The sequence below is a fragment of the Ctenopharyngodon idella genome, chromosome 18 (assembly GCF_019924925.1).
Source record: "Ctenopharyngodon idella isolate HZGC_01 chromosome 18, HZGC01, whole genome shotgun sequence".
Lineage (NCBI taxonomy): Eukaryota > Metazoa > Chordata > Actinopteri > Cypriniformes > Xenocyprididae > Ctenopharyngodon > Ctenopharyngodon idella.
Window position 1 is genome coordinate 17,681,913 of NC_067237.1, and position 15,557 is coordinate 17,697,469.

Here is a 15,557-nt window from a genome sequence, read left to right on the forward strand (position 1 = left end):
GTATTTTTAAAATACAAAAATACAGTAGTTTATTTTGATACATGGTGTGGCTGCTGTATTTTGTAGTTTATTTTGATATACTTAAAATTAAGGTATTTGGTATTTTATTTTAAAATACATTTTGATGTATTTTTGCCCAACCCTGTGTGTGTGTGTGTGTGTGTGTGTGTGTGTGTACAGGTTTAACTGAGGGTCAAATGTCCTCACTTATATAGTGAACTATTATATCAACCGACTAGTGAGGACATTTTACTGGTCCTCACTAGTTAAAAGGGCTTATAAATGGGCCAAAACATGTTTATATTTAAATGCGTTTTGCATGTGTTTCTGTGATGGGTAAGTTTAATATAAAACGGATTGCTAAAAATGTTATTTTGTCATGGGATAAATCATATAATTGTGTAGAATAGATAGACTGCATGCACTTCTTCAGAAATTAAATTTGGCAACAGCAGCTCTCTGTTTGCCACCCATGTGGCACACATAAAGTAATCCCAGCATAAACCTTTGATTTTCAAAGATTATTATTGTTAATCTCTCTTCAACTGTTGGCTGTATGTATTGCATGACAATCACCACAAGGGGGCACCATTGATCATCTTCTGTTTCCATCTACATTAAATCCAGCTATTATATTCAGATGAGTCCTCAATACAGTTATTTTACTAGAGATCTCTGCTTCCAGGATATAATATTTATATATTTTCTATAATCTGAACTAAAATGTAAAAGTACCAAAATACAACCAGACCACATTACAACGAACTTTTACTTTTTTAATATAGATAGATAGATGATATTTTTCAGAGTTTGAATAGCGCAAGTGCTGAATGACTACAGCGCGAGCACAAGAGAGCACTAAGAACACTTTTTACCTCAAGAAATTATTAATCAATATCAATAACTTATATAATGTCATAATAACATTTAGGTGTAGGTTACATACAGGTAAGACGGAATTAAACTAAAACTGACTGGTAATGTGCGATTAAGTAGGCTAATACGTTAAAAATGAGTTTCAAACTTGATATTTGTCGGTGTGGTCATGTAGGCCTACCAGATTGGAAATGAGTTTGCGTTGGGAAAACAGACAATATTGTCAAAATTCCGCGTTGATTAATTAATTGACCTAAATGAATGAACAAGCAAATGTTTTGAACATTATCAAAGTGTTTGGTTTGTGTTAGGAATAGGAATTAACAATATATAGTAGGCTAGCTATGCTGTTTTGGGTTCACAGTTCATTTATGCTCAAATAAAAAAGCAGAGAAAATAATTCAAGTTGCACAGTTTAATAGAACCAATTATTTAGTTGTATTAAATTATATGTTAATAGCCTAATTTATAATAGGCCTATTAAAATGTTACAGTCTACATAGCTACTATATATTTCAGCCTGGAAATAATATAATCATGACGAGTATTAATGAGAATTTATGAGAATTTACTTAATGAACAGAAATGGCATCACTACTAGAAACTTTTGTTTTATACTCACACGCCTCTAGGTGTCACAATATGACCATTTAAAAAAATGTGTACACCTTTTGTGTAGCCCTAATAAATCATCTTATTTGTATGTTTTCATATCACTGGTAAAAAATGATCCATGTCCACGATGAAGCTATATGAAGAATATGTTGCTTTGACCAGTCTGATCAAATGGTAGGCTAGTTGTGTGTGTGTGTGTGTGTGTTTATTTTTTATTGAATTGATCTATAGAATGTCGATGTCCATATATGGTAGGCATGTATAGGCCTATTACATTGCCAAAATGTTTTTTGCCCTTCCCCAAAAAATGTTAAACTATAGCTATAATGTCTAACCAAACATAATTATTTTGTGTGTAATGCTATTTATTTTGATTTTAGTTTTACTGTACATGACAATTCATACTGTATATGACAATGAATAAACAATATAAGAAAGTTATCCTTGACCCGAAAAAACAACACAAAAAAACTAACAGAGCAGAACCTAGACTAGTTTTGCAATGATCTTTGATTTTAATGCCGTGTTTCATGCGGGAAATTGAATTGTTTTTATTCAAAAAGTCAAAATGACTGAATCAACCTGTCTAAATTAGGATAACAAAAGTAATTTAGGGGTGAATTCAGGGTGATTGGGACACTTTTTGCCATTGAGATGACTTGGAAAATGGAAAAAGTGATGGAAAAAGATGTCCCAATCAAACTAAATTCAACTGAATTCACCCTATAAGTGGATCAAGTAGAATTAGTTCACTTTTAAATGAAAATTACCCCAAGCTTTTCTCACCCTCAAGCCATCCTAGGTGTGTATGACTTTCTTATTTCTGATGAACACAATCGGAGATAAATTAATAAATATCCTGACGCATCCGAGCTTTATAATGGCCACCTTCTGCATTCAGCTTATGGGGAAAAAAACGGAACTGGCGTTGCGTCAGTTAAGCTTTTTCCGTAAATTGAATATCGAAGGCGTAGGATGTAGCATAAGCGTTTTGAACTGCGAGAGTTTTACACTTTCTTCGTAAGTTGAACGCATCGCTTTGACTTTATTAACCCCCCGGAGCCGTGTGGAGTATGTTTATGATGGATGGATGTGGATGGAGACACTTTCTTCAGCTCATATCGTTGATCCCGCTCACTGCCATTATAAAGCTCGGATGCGTCAGGATATTTATTAATATAACTCAGATTGTGTTCATCAGAAAGAAGAAAGTCATATAGGATGGCTTGAGGGTGAGTAAAGCTTGGGCTAATTTTCATTTAAAAGTGAACTAATCCTTTAAGATAACAACTGCACAATATATTTTATTGTACATATATAATAAGTAACTGTGAGCAGCTCCACAGGCAGGTTGCCAAGTCTGTGCAACTGTTGCAGTTGGTAAGTGAAAACAGGTAAAAACATAGAAAAATAGAGGGAATTTACAATTATACAGTATTTATATCATACAGACCTGGCAACCCTGACTAAAGGCTGTAGCAACAGAAGCACACTGGAATGAATGATTTGAAAGAATGCAGTTTATTTGAGCACCAAACACTAAAATTAAATCGGCTATACATACTGTACAGTATCTGTTTTGACTACAAAAAATACAGATATTATTATTGTATGTTATCTCAAGAGCGCGAGCAATGATTATCTCTATGTTTCAGGACGATAGTCTTTATTGTAAGGAATTTATCTTTTTTTGTCGGCCAAGCTTGCTCACTGAAAGCCAAGTGCAAAGTTAGCCCTCCCCTTTAATCGCCTTTTGCCCGAGCGCTGATCGCTACAAAGGGAGGACAGCGAGGAGGGAATGAGAGGTAGACGGGACTTTACACGGGAATAATGGCGGCGCCGTTCCGGCGGGACACCTTACCTGAGAACTGCTCTTATGGGGTGTGCAGGGACGGCAGGGTCTTTTTCATTGAGTGAGGATATATGTTTACTATTGCATTAGAAAGAATTTCTCTCTCTTAGCGTTCGAGTGTTTTCCAGCCAATTGCATCGCTAACAGGTGGTTTGTTTTCCTGCCAGCGATGAGACGTGCACCACTACTTGGCTTCATCCCCGCACTGGTGAACCTGTCAATTCTGGACACATGATCCGATCCGGTAAGTGCATTTATGCTTCCATGTAGCTTTCTAGATCCCAGTGTTTAAGTGTTATTTCATGTTGCAAATGCATCCAGAAAAACAGAACGCTAAAAGTTTCGCAAACGTGCTATTTTTCTTGCCTCTTAGATCTACCTACAGGTTGGGAGGAAGGATTTACGAAGGAAGGAGCGAGTTTCTTTATTGAGTAAGTGGATGTGTTTATTGTAATTATACCTTACTGCGATCCTGTAGTGCGTCAGGTGAATTACAGGTTTAATGCAGGTCATAAGTGGGCCAAATATGGCTATGCTTGTAGTGTTACTTCTGATCAGGAAAAATGAATATGCACGAGAGATATCAAAGGTAAGCTACATACAGTTATTGTCCTTGTAGACAGGTATTTAAGTACAAAGTCTACACAGAACAGGTGTACACGCCCCTTTGAATTTTCAGTTGAAGTATCATGTTGGCTGGGTATCAAAACCGAGATGCCAAAATACTATGTAGCGCTGTGTAGAGTCTTTTAAAGAATGTCTTTGGCACACACAGTTCGAGTAAGTGTTGAAAATTATAGCAAGTAAAATACTTGTTTGCTGTATGCTAAAAATATCTTAAAGGATTAGTTCACTTCAGAATTAAAATGTCCTGATAATTTACTCACCCCCATGTCATTCAAGATGTTTATGTCTTTCTTTCTTCAGTTGAAAAGAAATTAAGGTTTTTGAGGAAAACATTCCAGGATTTTTCTCCATATAGTGGACTTCAGTGGCTACCAACGGGTTGAAGGTCCAAATTGCAGTTTCAGTTCAGCTTCAAAGAGCTCTACATGATCCCAGATGAGGAATATGGGTCTTATCTAGCGAAACGATATATACTTTATACCCTATTATACCCTAGTATATACTTTTTAACCACAAATGCTCGTCTTGCCCTGCGATGTGCCACGCATACGTAATCACGTTGGAAAGATCAAGTGTGACGTAGGCGGAAGTACTGCGGTAGGGCAAAAAACTCCATCTCATTTTCTCCTCCAACTTCAAAATCGTCCGACATCGTTGTTTTACCTTTTTTTTTGTAAAGGGCTTAGTCTTCGCACATTCACAGAGCTAGTGCAAGACGAGCATTTGTGGTTAAGTATAAAATATATATATATATATATATATATATTTTTTTTTTTAGAAAATGACCGATCGTTTCTCTAGATAAGACCCTTATTCCTCGTCTGGGATCGTGTAGAGACCTTTGAAGCGGGACTGAAACTGCAATTTGGAACTTCAACCCGTTGAACCCCAGTGAAGTCCACTATATGGAGAAAAGTTACGATTTTGCCTGTTTGTTTCACAGATAGCACAGGTACGTCTCTAAGATGTCTGCTAAAGAGCGCTTAATCTGGAAAACATCTGTTGTGTTCAAACATCTGATAAATGTCTTAGAAAAAGCAGTTTTACATGCATTCTAAATCATAAACATCTTAAAGACGTTTTTAAAAATGTCTATTTGATATATGTCAGGAAACGTCTTAAAGACATATCCCTGATAGCACACATGCATCAAGGAGACATCTATTTGATGTCTGCATTTTCATCTGCAAGATGTGTTTGCTCATCTCCAACATGTCTCCAAGACATTTCCTGTCAGATGTTAAATAGACATTTAGAAAACGTCTTTAAGATGTTTATGATTTAGAATGTATTTAAAGCTGCTTTGTCTAAGACGTTTATCAGATGTTTTCCAGACTAAGCGCTCTTTAGCAGATATCTTAGAAACATACCTGTGCTATCTGGGATTGCAGATGAGCAAACACTCTAAAAAATACATCTTGCAGATGTAAATACATCAAATAGACGTCTCTGTGATGTACATGTGCTATCAGGGTTAAAGCTACATACTTTATGAATAAAAGATATTTTACATGATTTTGACCATACACCCCACCTAACAAAAGTATGTTCTAAGAACGTTTTGCTAAAAAAGTTTTTAAAAATGTTATTTCTGAAAATTCCATTTTATAATGTCCAGGTTTTTGAATGTTTGGAAAAAAGTTAATGGAACATTCCATTTTATCATTTTGGAAACATTATGGGACCGTTACTTTAGAATGTTCTCTGAACATTCTGAAACAAGCAGTAACATTTAAAAATGTTAGACGAATGTCCAACTACAACATTTCAGAAAAAACTTTACATGAAAGATGTATAAATAATGTTTTTGTGCTAGCGTTTTGAGAACATTATTAAGAACCAGATAACATCTGTTAACATTACTGATAAAATGTTAACGTTCCCTGTTAGCTGGGATTGCAAGTTTGAAGGCCTTTGTGGCAATGGTTCACATGCAGGCGTGTGTTTGCTGGACTTCAATAGATTTGCTGATATACTGTAGATCAGTGGTTCCTTAAGGTGCGATCACATTAGCGAAATTTCAGCAATTTCACATGCAAAAAAGGTCCTATCTAAATCACAGCTCACACAAAAGTCACTTTCAAAACAAGTAGCTTTCGGTCAGTCAACGTAGTGAGTCCGCATGATCTAAAAACCAATGCAAAATCTGTGTGGGGAAATATTTCATCCTCGCACAGAATTCCAGATAGCGTCGATTCCTATTTAAATAACTGTTTTTTGCCCCCGAAACAATGGTAAATGTGACCGCACCTTTAACCTTTTTGACTTGAAGGCCCCTCATTGTCCGACACATTTTCTTAAAGGGTCCCCATATAAGGTAACATAGTTTCTCCAGTATTTCTGCTATAATTATGACAAAATTGCTCATTTTTTAATAAACAAAAACTGGGAAACAAGCAGTTATTTAGTGGAAAAATTAAATATGATTTCATGATTTAAAGTTTTCTTTAGCATTTTAATTAAGTTTGATTATTTAGTAGTAATAATAATATTAATTGTATTAATAATACTGTATTAATGTGTATAATTTTAAGTCATCCTGCAGCTCTCTTGGAAGTTTGCTAAGGCCCTCTGATGGGTCCCGGACCCCCGGTTGAGAACCACTGCTATAGATTGCACTGGCCATATTCTTTTACTAACTGCATCTCGAAAAATCCCCTAAAATCATGTCTGTTTTGTGCTAGTCGTGTTGTCTTGTTGTTCTGCTCCATGATTCCTGGTATAGAGGCCTCATCTTTCTGTGCGAGGTGTGTGTGTTTAATCCCCTATCTGGCATGTAGTGCTCCACATTTGAGTCTCAATCTCTTCCAGGGATTTCTCATATCTTCAGAGTTGGCTCAGGGCCTAAGAATTAAAGGGATAGTTCACCCAAAAATGAAAATGTTGTCGTCATTTACTCACCCTCAAGTTCCAACCTGTATGAGTTTCTTCCTTCTGTTGAACACAAAATGAGATATTTTGAAGAATGTTGGTAACCAGACAGATGATGGACCCCATTGACTTCCATAGTATTTTTTTTTCCTACTATGGAAATCAGTTGCTACCGTCAACTGTTTGGTAACCAACATTCTTCAAAATAATTGTTTGGGTGAACTATCCCTTAATAGAAGAATTGTGACTGTCAGGCTGTCTAGATTTAACCTCATAAAGTGCTGATTTGGGGATGAATTTGGTATTAAGCTGCAGGTGGTTGATCAGGTCAAAGATAATGATCATATATTTGCAGTCCGATCTGAATCTTGAGTATGAAAGAGCAAAAGACAGTCAGCCTGCAGAACTGTATTTGCTGACAAATTCAAAATGCATCACATGACATCACATGCCAGTATGTTTGAGGATCTTGTGTGGGTGGAGCCTGTTTGTTTAAAGATAAACAGGATGTAATAGTGACTTACTGACACTGTACATTGTGACTTGTAGATTAGGGAACACAAAGCAGAATGAAACTAAGATGGATGTAGACTGTAATAGATTGATTGAAAGAATTCTTTTGAAAACATTTGGTGTGATTTAAAAAAAAAATTGAGTTACTGGCCAATGTTATAAACTATATGTCCTTGTCCTGCAGCCTGAACCCAACTTTCAAGCAAAGACAAGAATCTGTTTGTGCCAGTATTTCTTCATCCTTTTATGATCCCAAACCCAACAGGAAATGAATCTACCAAGCATTCAATTTCAAGTGGATGAGTCAGGTCCATCGAAGACAATTGAGAGCCGAGTCTCAAAAAAAAGAAAACCTATGCTTTTTAGCCGTTCATTTACATGACTGCGTTTTGTGGGCCCGATACAGCATTTTTAGTTGTTTCCGCGGATCCATGTGAATGGGGATCGTTTTGACAATGTTGTCATCTGTACGCGAAACCTTTCAAAAATGCAAAGAAAAAGCTTTTCAGTTTTTAGTACATCGTTGTCAGCAAATGTTGTTTATCCACTGGCGTATTTATAAAAGTTTGGAGCATATTTTCCATTTTCTAGAATAGTTTCAATGATCTCCTTCTCAAGCTCATATACTGTAGCAGAAAAGTTCAGGTATGTTGTCAAGTGTCTTGCTGTATTATTACCTCTTATGTATCAGACATATGGTAATTTGCACTGACAAAGCGACCTGAAGATATTTGTTTACAGTGAAAGTTCACAATTCTGGCGATCAGGGAAAGTGCCAGTGTGGGCTTTTCCAGTAACACAGACTGGCAGATATTACACTGATTAAAATATTGCCCTGAAACTCTAAAATAACACCAAATGTTTTCAAAAGAGTTCTTGAAAACATTCATTTAAAATGCAGATTTATTGCAATCCATATGTATCTTAGTTTCATTCGGCTCTGTGTTCTCTAATTACAAGTCATAATTGATTAACCTTATTACACATTTATTGAACTGAACTGACTTGCTGAATAATGACACTATTTTCTTATTAGAGCTGCTTTACAGCAGATTTGTCTCATATTTGATGAAGTTTGCATCACTGATTCAGTTGCTGTGAAACTGCTTTGAAACCATCTGTACTGTATCAAGCTAAAGTTTTGTAGCCTACCAATAACATTTGAGCATCCAGCAGTAGGAGCGTCCTATCATGCAACAATAAATCCCATGCAATAAAGAGGAAATAAACTTGTGATCCTCTGGATCAAGTTAATAATTAACTTTAATAAGTTGCTGAAAGTGAACTGCATTCTCTGTGAGGGAATGTTGTCTTTACTCAGGATTGGACGTAGACTTAACATGCATTGTGGCTGATCCACCTACCCTCCGATTATTGTTGTCCTGGCCTTCCATTCCCTGCTCTAGGGAAGGAGAAGCTGAAGAATGATGAGCAGTGATCTTTGGAGGGAGATATGATGGAGGATTCACCGTAGGAGTGTGTTGCTGAGAGATGGGCTGTGAAAAAGCACTTGATGAAGCACATCTGACACATATTGTGTTTTGTCACTGCTGCTATAAATTCAGTGTTGTACCTCTCCTTGGGGAAACCAGTTTCCCAAATGTGCGTAAAGGTGTGATATTGCAAGAATGATATGCAGGAATATAGACTGCATCCTAACCTACTTTGAGATTCATAAGTGATGGATGTTTGATTTTTTTTCTTAATGCTTGTTAGATGTGATTAATCACGAATAATCGGTTTGACAGCACTAAAAAAAAAAAAAAATTATATATATATATATATATATATATATATATATACACAGTAGTCAACATTTGAAGTAGAACAAAAAAGTTAATCAAAGTTGTCCTAAGAACTAAGCTGTTCTAAGAAGAAGGTTTTAGGGGTAACTTTGATGAAAGATTTTGATCCACTTCAAATGTTGACTACTGTGTGTATATATAATATATATATATATATATACTTAGTTTGCACTTTATTTGCACTTATGTGTACTTACCTAAAAAGTGCTGGTTAATATAAGGTAACTACATGGGCTAAGGTTAGTTTTAGGGGTAGGTTCAGGGTTTATACTTAGTTATTACCCAGTTATTGCAATTACTATAATAAGTACATAGTATGTACATGGGAAACAGGACTGTGAAATAAAGTGCTAGCAATTTTGGTGTAAAAAAAAGTTTGGAAACTCTAATACTTTTTTTTTCAGGATTCCTTGATGAAAAGAAAGTTCAAAAGAACAGCATGTTCTTTCATTATAAATGTCTTTATTGTCACTTTGGATCATTTTATTGCATCTTTCTTGAATAAAAGTAATAATTTCTTTAAAAAATCTGACATCAAACTTTTGAATGGTAGTGTACTTCCTCTTCCTTCATCTGCCATCTTGGATTAATTTTTTCCCTGAGCCCTATACATTGCCTGTATTAATTTAAAACACCTTATTGTTGCTACATGAACCTTTGCTGTAAAGCTGCTTACTTTGCATTATATTGAATTTTTTGGTGTTGGTTTACACTGATCCATTTTATCAGCTAGGTAATGTTTTGTAAAACAAGATATTCCTGCTTTCTCTGATGATCATTATCTGCACTCTCTTCATTTCTCCATGCAAAAATGATGCAATAAAGCAAAAAGTGATTAAAGCTAATTTTCTCGCATCACATAACATTTTCGCTTGTGGTAGTGTGGACAGACAAACTACTGATTAGCTATAATTTTGTCCAAAAACTACTCATTTAGACAGAAAGTGGTCATCATCTCATGACCAACCACAATTCACATATTGAATTACTTTAGGGACTGGTAAATCTGAAATGGAGCATAGCTTTCCAAACAATATGCTGGTGTACTAAAGGAACTATTTGCTTCTAGGTTAACTAAACTCTTAAATATGAGCTGTGAATCTTTTCTTAAGATATTCTGGCAGACTAATAAACATCTGTTCAGTGTGCAACGCACCTCATGTTGTTTGTGAACAGTCTATGGACGACGTGCTGTTTGAGGATGATGCTCCACCTAACCAGACTGTAGTTACCCTTACAGTCAGCAGGGGGTGGATATGAGAATCCTGCTTTACCTATGACTTTAGAAGAATACAGTGTACTCTGAGTCACGTTTTTGGTTTTCAACAGGTCTTGATAATGGTAAGGTTATGATCACAGCTCATTTACAAATGTAGAAGCGTATCCTATGAATGTAGTATCACAAATACTTGGTATAAATTTTTTATGAACGGTTTGTGGTTGATTTCAAGTTCCATAGCAACTAAATGATTAATCATGCACAGCTCAGACCCTTAGGAAATGAAACTAGGATGTTTTTTTCGGCCTAAAGGGTGGCGTGAGCCAAGCAGCTCAGTGTGGTTCATATTAATGAATCTCTTTATGATAAAAATGAGTGAGCTTTCCTGAGCTGTTACATATTAATGTGCCCTCCAGGCTGTGAGAGTGGGAGAAATCCACTGAGCACATTGTCTTTGTAACTTGATTCTCAGATCTTGTCTTTACTGTTACACTTGACTTACATCGCCATCACCTAGGGATTGTGAGATGTACTTTTGTTTTTTTATTTTTCTTACATCGTTTGAGTTTAAGTCCATGTGGACCTAGTGTTTTTTTTTTTTATCACTTGTTTGACATGAAGTTATGTGACCTTCATGAAGAAAATTTTGAGACTGCAAGCACTAAAATGTGGATATATGAGGATTATACTCCATTATTCGGTATATACTTTATTCAGTGGTTTTGCAGAAAATAGGCAATTCAGTTATTGGTTCAGTTGCTGTGTGCAAACAAAAAAATAATCTTTTCTGATTTTAGGCTATCTAAAGAAATTAATACTTTTATTCTGCAAGGATGCATTAAATTGATCAAAAGTGACCATAAAGACATTCAGAATATAATGTTACAAACCATTTCTATTTCAAATAATACTGTTCTTTATATTCATCAAAGAATCCTGAAGAAATGTATCACAGTTTTCACAAAAATATAAAGCAGCACAACTATTTTCAACATTTGAAATGTTTCTTGAACATCAAATCAGCATATTAGATTTCTGAAGGATCATGTGACACTGAAGACTGGAGTAATGATGCTGAAAATTCAGCTTTGACATCACAGGAATAAATTACATTTTAAAATATATTTAAATATAAAACAGTTGTTTAAAATTGTAATAATATTTCCCAAAATTACAGTTTTTACTGTATTTATTTTTATCAAATAAATACAGCCTTGGTGAGCATAAGAGATTCTTTTAAAAACTTTTAAAATCTTACCGATCCCAAACCCCGAAACATGTACTACTTTTTCTTTCACCTTACAAACTAGCAAAAGTCTACCATCTTTTAATTTAAGATCATCTGGTAAGATCTGATGTACATATAAGATGGACATATGATCTGATGTACATATTAAGAATAGATATTAAGTTCATTCAGCATCAAAACTGTAGACAGAAGGGAGAAAGTGGGTATCTTCAAACATACTTGCATATTGATAATGTTCATTACATATTTGAAAAGTAGATACTAGTTTACTTTTATTCGGCATACAAACTTTAGACAGCAGATAACAATGCTGGACATCCAAACAATCACTTTCACGCTACAAAAAGTTGATGACTGATAATTGCAGAGAAAGGACTAAATATGTATCATCACTCTAGCTTGTTTGTGATTGAAGATACTGTCAGAATTGCCCTCACACTATCTGATTGCATTGTAATTTTTTGCTGCTATCATAGCAGCACAAGACAAGTCAATTAAAATGACCCACAGAGAGAAAGAGAGGGTCTGATTAGAAGATTTTTCTTCTCATCTGTTTCACCTTGTCCCATATCTGATGTTGGTAGAGGGCACTCCACCTACATCTATCAGGTCACCTTCTCCAGCAGGATGCTGCCCTCTTTTACCTGAATCTCTATCTTACAAACCACAGGAGGTGATTTCTGAATTGAAAACTCTCAAATGCTCAAAATGCTGTCTTTTGGGCAGTACATTATGACATACAGTAAGAAAAAAATAATAATAGTAATTTAAAGGGGACCTATTATGCCCCTTTTCACAAGAAGTAATATAAGTCTCTGGTGTCTCCAGAATGTGTCTGTGAAGTTTCAGCTCAAAATACCCCACAGATCATTTATTAAAGCTTGTCAAATTTGCCACTATTTGGGTGTGAGCAAAAACACGCCGTTTTTGTGTGTGTCCCTTTAAATGCAAATGAGCTGCTGCTGCCGGCATCCTTCCCAGAAGAGGGCGGAGCTTTAACAGCTCGCGCTTCAGTTGCTCAACAACAACAAAGCTGGAGAATCTCACACAGCCAAAATGAGGATTGTCAGTAACGGTGTTCAGCCTTACATTGTTCAAACCGGAGTCGACACTGATGGAGAGACTCAGGAAGAAGTTACAACTTTTAGAATGAAACTGGACGTTTCTGAATGGTTAGTGGATAAATGTATGTAGTTGCTGTGGAGTTGATTCAACTCATCGACTAGCATGTGCCGTCATGTTAAACTTTTGTGCAAATCCAGTGTTGAATTGACCCTCGTTTGTGAAGCAGTCCGGCGTAAAATGACGGCATGATAACAACACTCTACTACAACAACTCTTCCTCTTCTCTAAAGCAGCCCAACATGGCCTCACCCCCTTTGTTGTGTGTTCTCGGGGGCGGGGTTTATGTAAATTTTGGGGTTTGTGATGTCACCAACTCAGGAAGAAGCTCGTTGTAGTCTCTACCAGCCGTTTGTTGTAGTCCTTATTGCGATTTCTGTAAAAGAAAATGTCTCCCTTTGCATTGAACTTTGAGCGTCGTAACTTTGCAGATGTTGTTTATGCTCAAACAGCAACATTACATGCTAACTAATGTTAAAAAAGTGAAATCATAATCAAGGACTCCTTTAAAAATTCTCTTGATGGAGTATCTCTTTTCAAGGTATATCACTTGTTAGGCACTTATTTGATATGGTTTGTGATGTCTCAGAGTATGGAACAGTGTTCTCTGTCATGTCTGCTTGTGATGGATATCAGTGTCTGTGAGCTGTGTGGTGGGATCTGCAGGACAGAACACAAGCTGGAGGTGGCGGGACAAAGGAGAAATTGAGAGGCAGATGAGGCTAGCTAAAGGCATGCTTTGTGAAAACAGGAGGCGTTGGCTCCCTGAACCCATAGTGCCCTCACTGCAAACATTAGCATTGGCATCTTAGTGCAGCATCAGATCGTGTGTCCTGTCCTGGCAGACTTGGACAGGCAGAGACGAGGTCGGGAATGGGGAACTGCTGTGGTCGTGAAGGGGACTTGGATCATGAGACGGTGCTGGTCAGACACAAGTTTGCATGGCCAAAGACGGACAGGGTCATCTTTGGAATAGACAGGTACATGTCTCTGACATCTGTTTAGAGGATTTGATGCAGTTTGGCATCCCTGTATATCATTCAAAGATATAGTATCTAATTTTGTGTGCACAAAAATATAAAGTAGTTTTATTAACCAACACTGTTCTTAGAGTGTTTACTAGTGTGCTAGAGAACTGGTTGCTGTGCTGCAGACTGCTGATTCTGTCTATATAAAGAGGCAAACAGAATTGGACTTCATTCAATAAATGTTATTAAGATAGATGACTGGCCACAGGTGCATGCAGATAAGTGAATATTGATAGATGCTTTGTTTTATGTGGATGTAACGGCTGAATGCAATTTTTGAGAAGGATGTTATTTATGAAAAAATCAGTGGATTGCAAAATGGTTCTCACAGTGCCAAAATGTCAGTTAATACCAATTCCATGATTCTCAAAAAGTAAATAAAGTAAAATAATAAAATAAAACAAAACATATAAAAACAGCAGAACACATACACAGATTATGTACACAAAAACTTACAGTGATGGGGAAAGTTACTAATCCAATATTGCATTACTTCCTAAAAGAGTAACTTTTTTTTTTAAGTAATTGTGTTAATTAGTGACCTGTTATGGAAAGTAATGCATTACTTAACTTTTGTGTTACTTTTTCTCACCTGGGCTGGTCTTGGATGTTTAACTAAAGTCATTTTTGCTTGGTTGAATTGGATCATTGAAGATCATCAGCGAAGACATTGGTTAATAAAGTGAGATTAAATACATAAATTATATATTATTCAACATTTTAATTATTGCAGGTTTGCTTAATAGTTTGCATTTCACTGTTTTTATTCATTTTGAGGAATACTGAATCTGTTTTTGTGCAAGTGAGATGAGTAAATGAATGTTCACATTTAGTCTAGAACTACAATAACCATCACAGCGAACACAACACCTCTGCTCTTACTCACGATTTCTCTCAACATGGGGACAGGAGAGCTGTCAGTCAATAAAAGTAACCTTATTTGAAAAAGTAAATATGATATTTTGTTGTAAATTTAAAAGTAATGCATTACTTTACTAGTTACTTGAAAAAAGTAATCTGATTGCGTAACTCGCGTTACTTGTAATTCGTTACCTTCAACATAACATTTCAGGTATCTAGCAAGTAAAAATGGTAACACTAGTATAGGGAGCACATATTCACTATTAACTATGACTTTTCCCTCAATAAACTAATTTATTGTTTATTAATAGTTAGTAAGGTAGTGGTTAAGTTTAGGTATGTGGTACGATTAAGGGATGTAGAATATGTCATGCAGAATAAGGCATTAATATGTGCTTAATAAGTAGTAATAAGCAGTCAATATTCTAGTAATATGCATGCTAATAAGCAACTAGTTAAAAGACCCTAAAATAAAGTGTTACTGTAAAAATAATGAGGTTTTCTCTAATTAACCAATTAACTACTACAGTCAAAAGAAACTGCAACAGTTGCAGGAATGCAAACACAATTTGCAATTCATCTTTGATAATTAATTGCAATTCATCTTTCATAACTAATGCCAAAGATCTTGGTAATTTTGATGTCTTGTTTGTAAATCTCTTAGAGCCTTATCTAACTTTTTTTTTTGTAAAGATAAATTGTATGCAGCATGAATGCTGTAAAAATTCTTCCCTTCTTGTTTACTGATCATCTTCAAGCCCTCGTTTTCATCCGAGATGCTTCTTTAAGTCTTTAATGAGGACAGAAAGAGACTGACTGGTGCTTGATGTTTGCAGTGATGTGACACCTCACATGATTCCAGTGAGAAGTTGTCATGTTTAGGTGCAGCTGTTTTGGATTTTCTTCACGTTTGCTTTGA

At 35.7% G+C, this 15,557-nt stretch overlaps 1 protein-coding gene across 11 annotated transcripts in view; it reads left to right on the forward strand.

The window, feature by feature from the left end:
- The first annotated feature begins 3,239 nt into the window (after positions 1-3,239).
- The window catches only part of plekha7a (pleckstrin homology domain containing, family A member 7a), a 99,631-nt gene continuing 87,313 nt past the window's right edge, over positions 3,240-15,557 (forward strand). For 7 of the 11 annotated variants that reach the window (XM_051869914.1, XM_051869917.1, XM_051869921.1 and 4 more), the window contains exons 1-3: positions 3,240-3,404; positions 3,511-3,587; positions 3,717-3,774. In XM_051869914.1, the coding sequence (XP_051725874.1) occupies positions 3,322-3,404; positions 3,511-3,587; positions 3,717-3,774 (218 nt within the window). In that variant the 5' untranslated portion in view covers positions 3,240-3,321. The remainder of the gene's footprint in view (positions 3,405-3,510; positions 3,588-3,716; positions 3,775-15,557) is intronic. The other 4 variants (XM_051869919.1, XM_051869924.1, XM_051869927.1 and 1 more) reach the window with 1 other exon arrangement.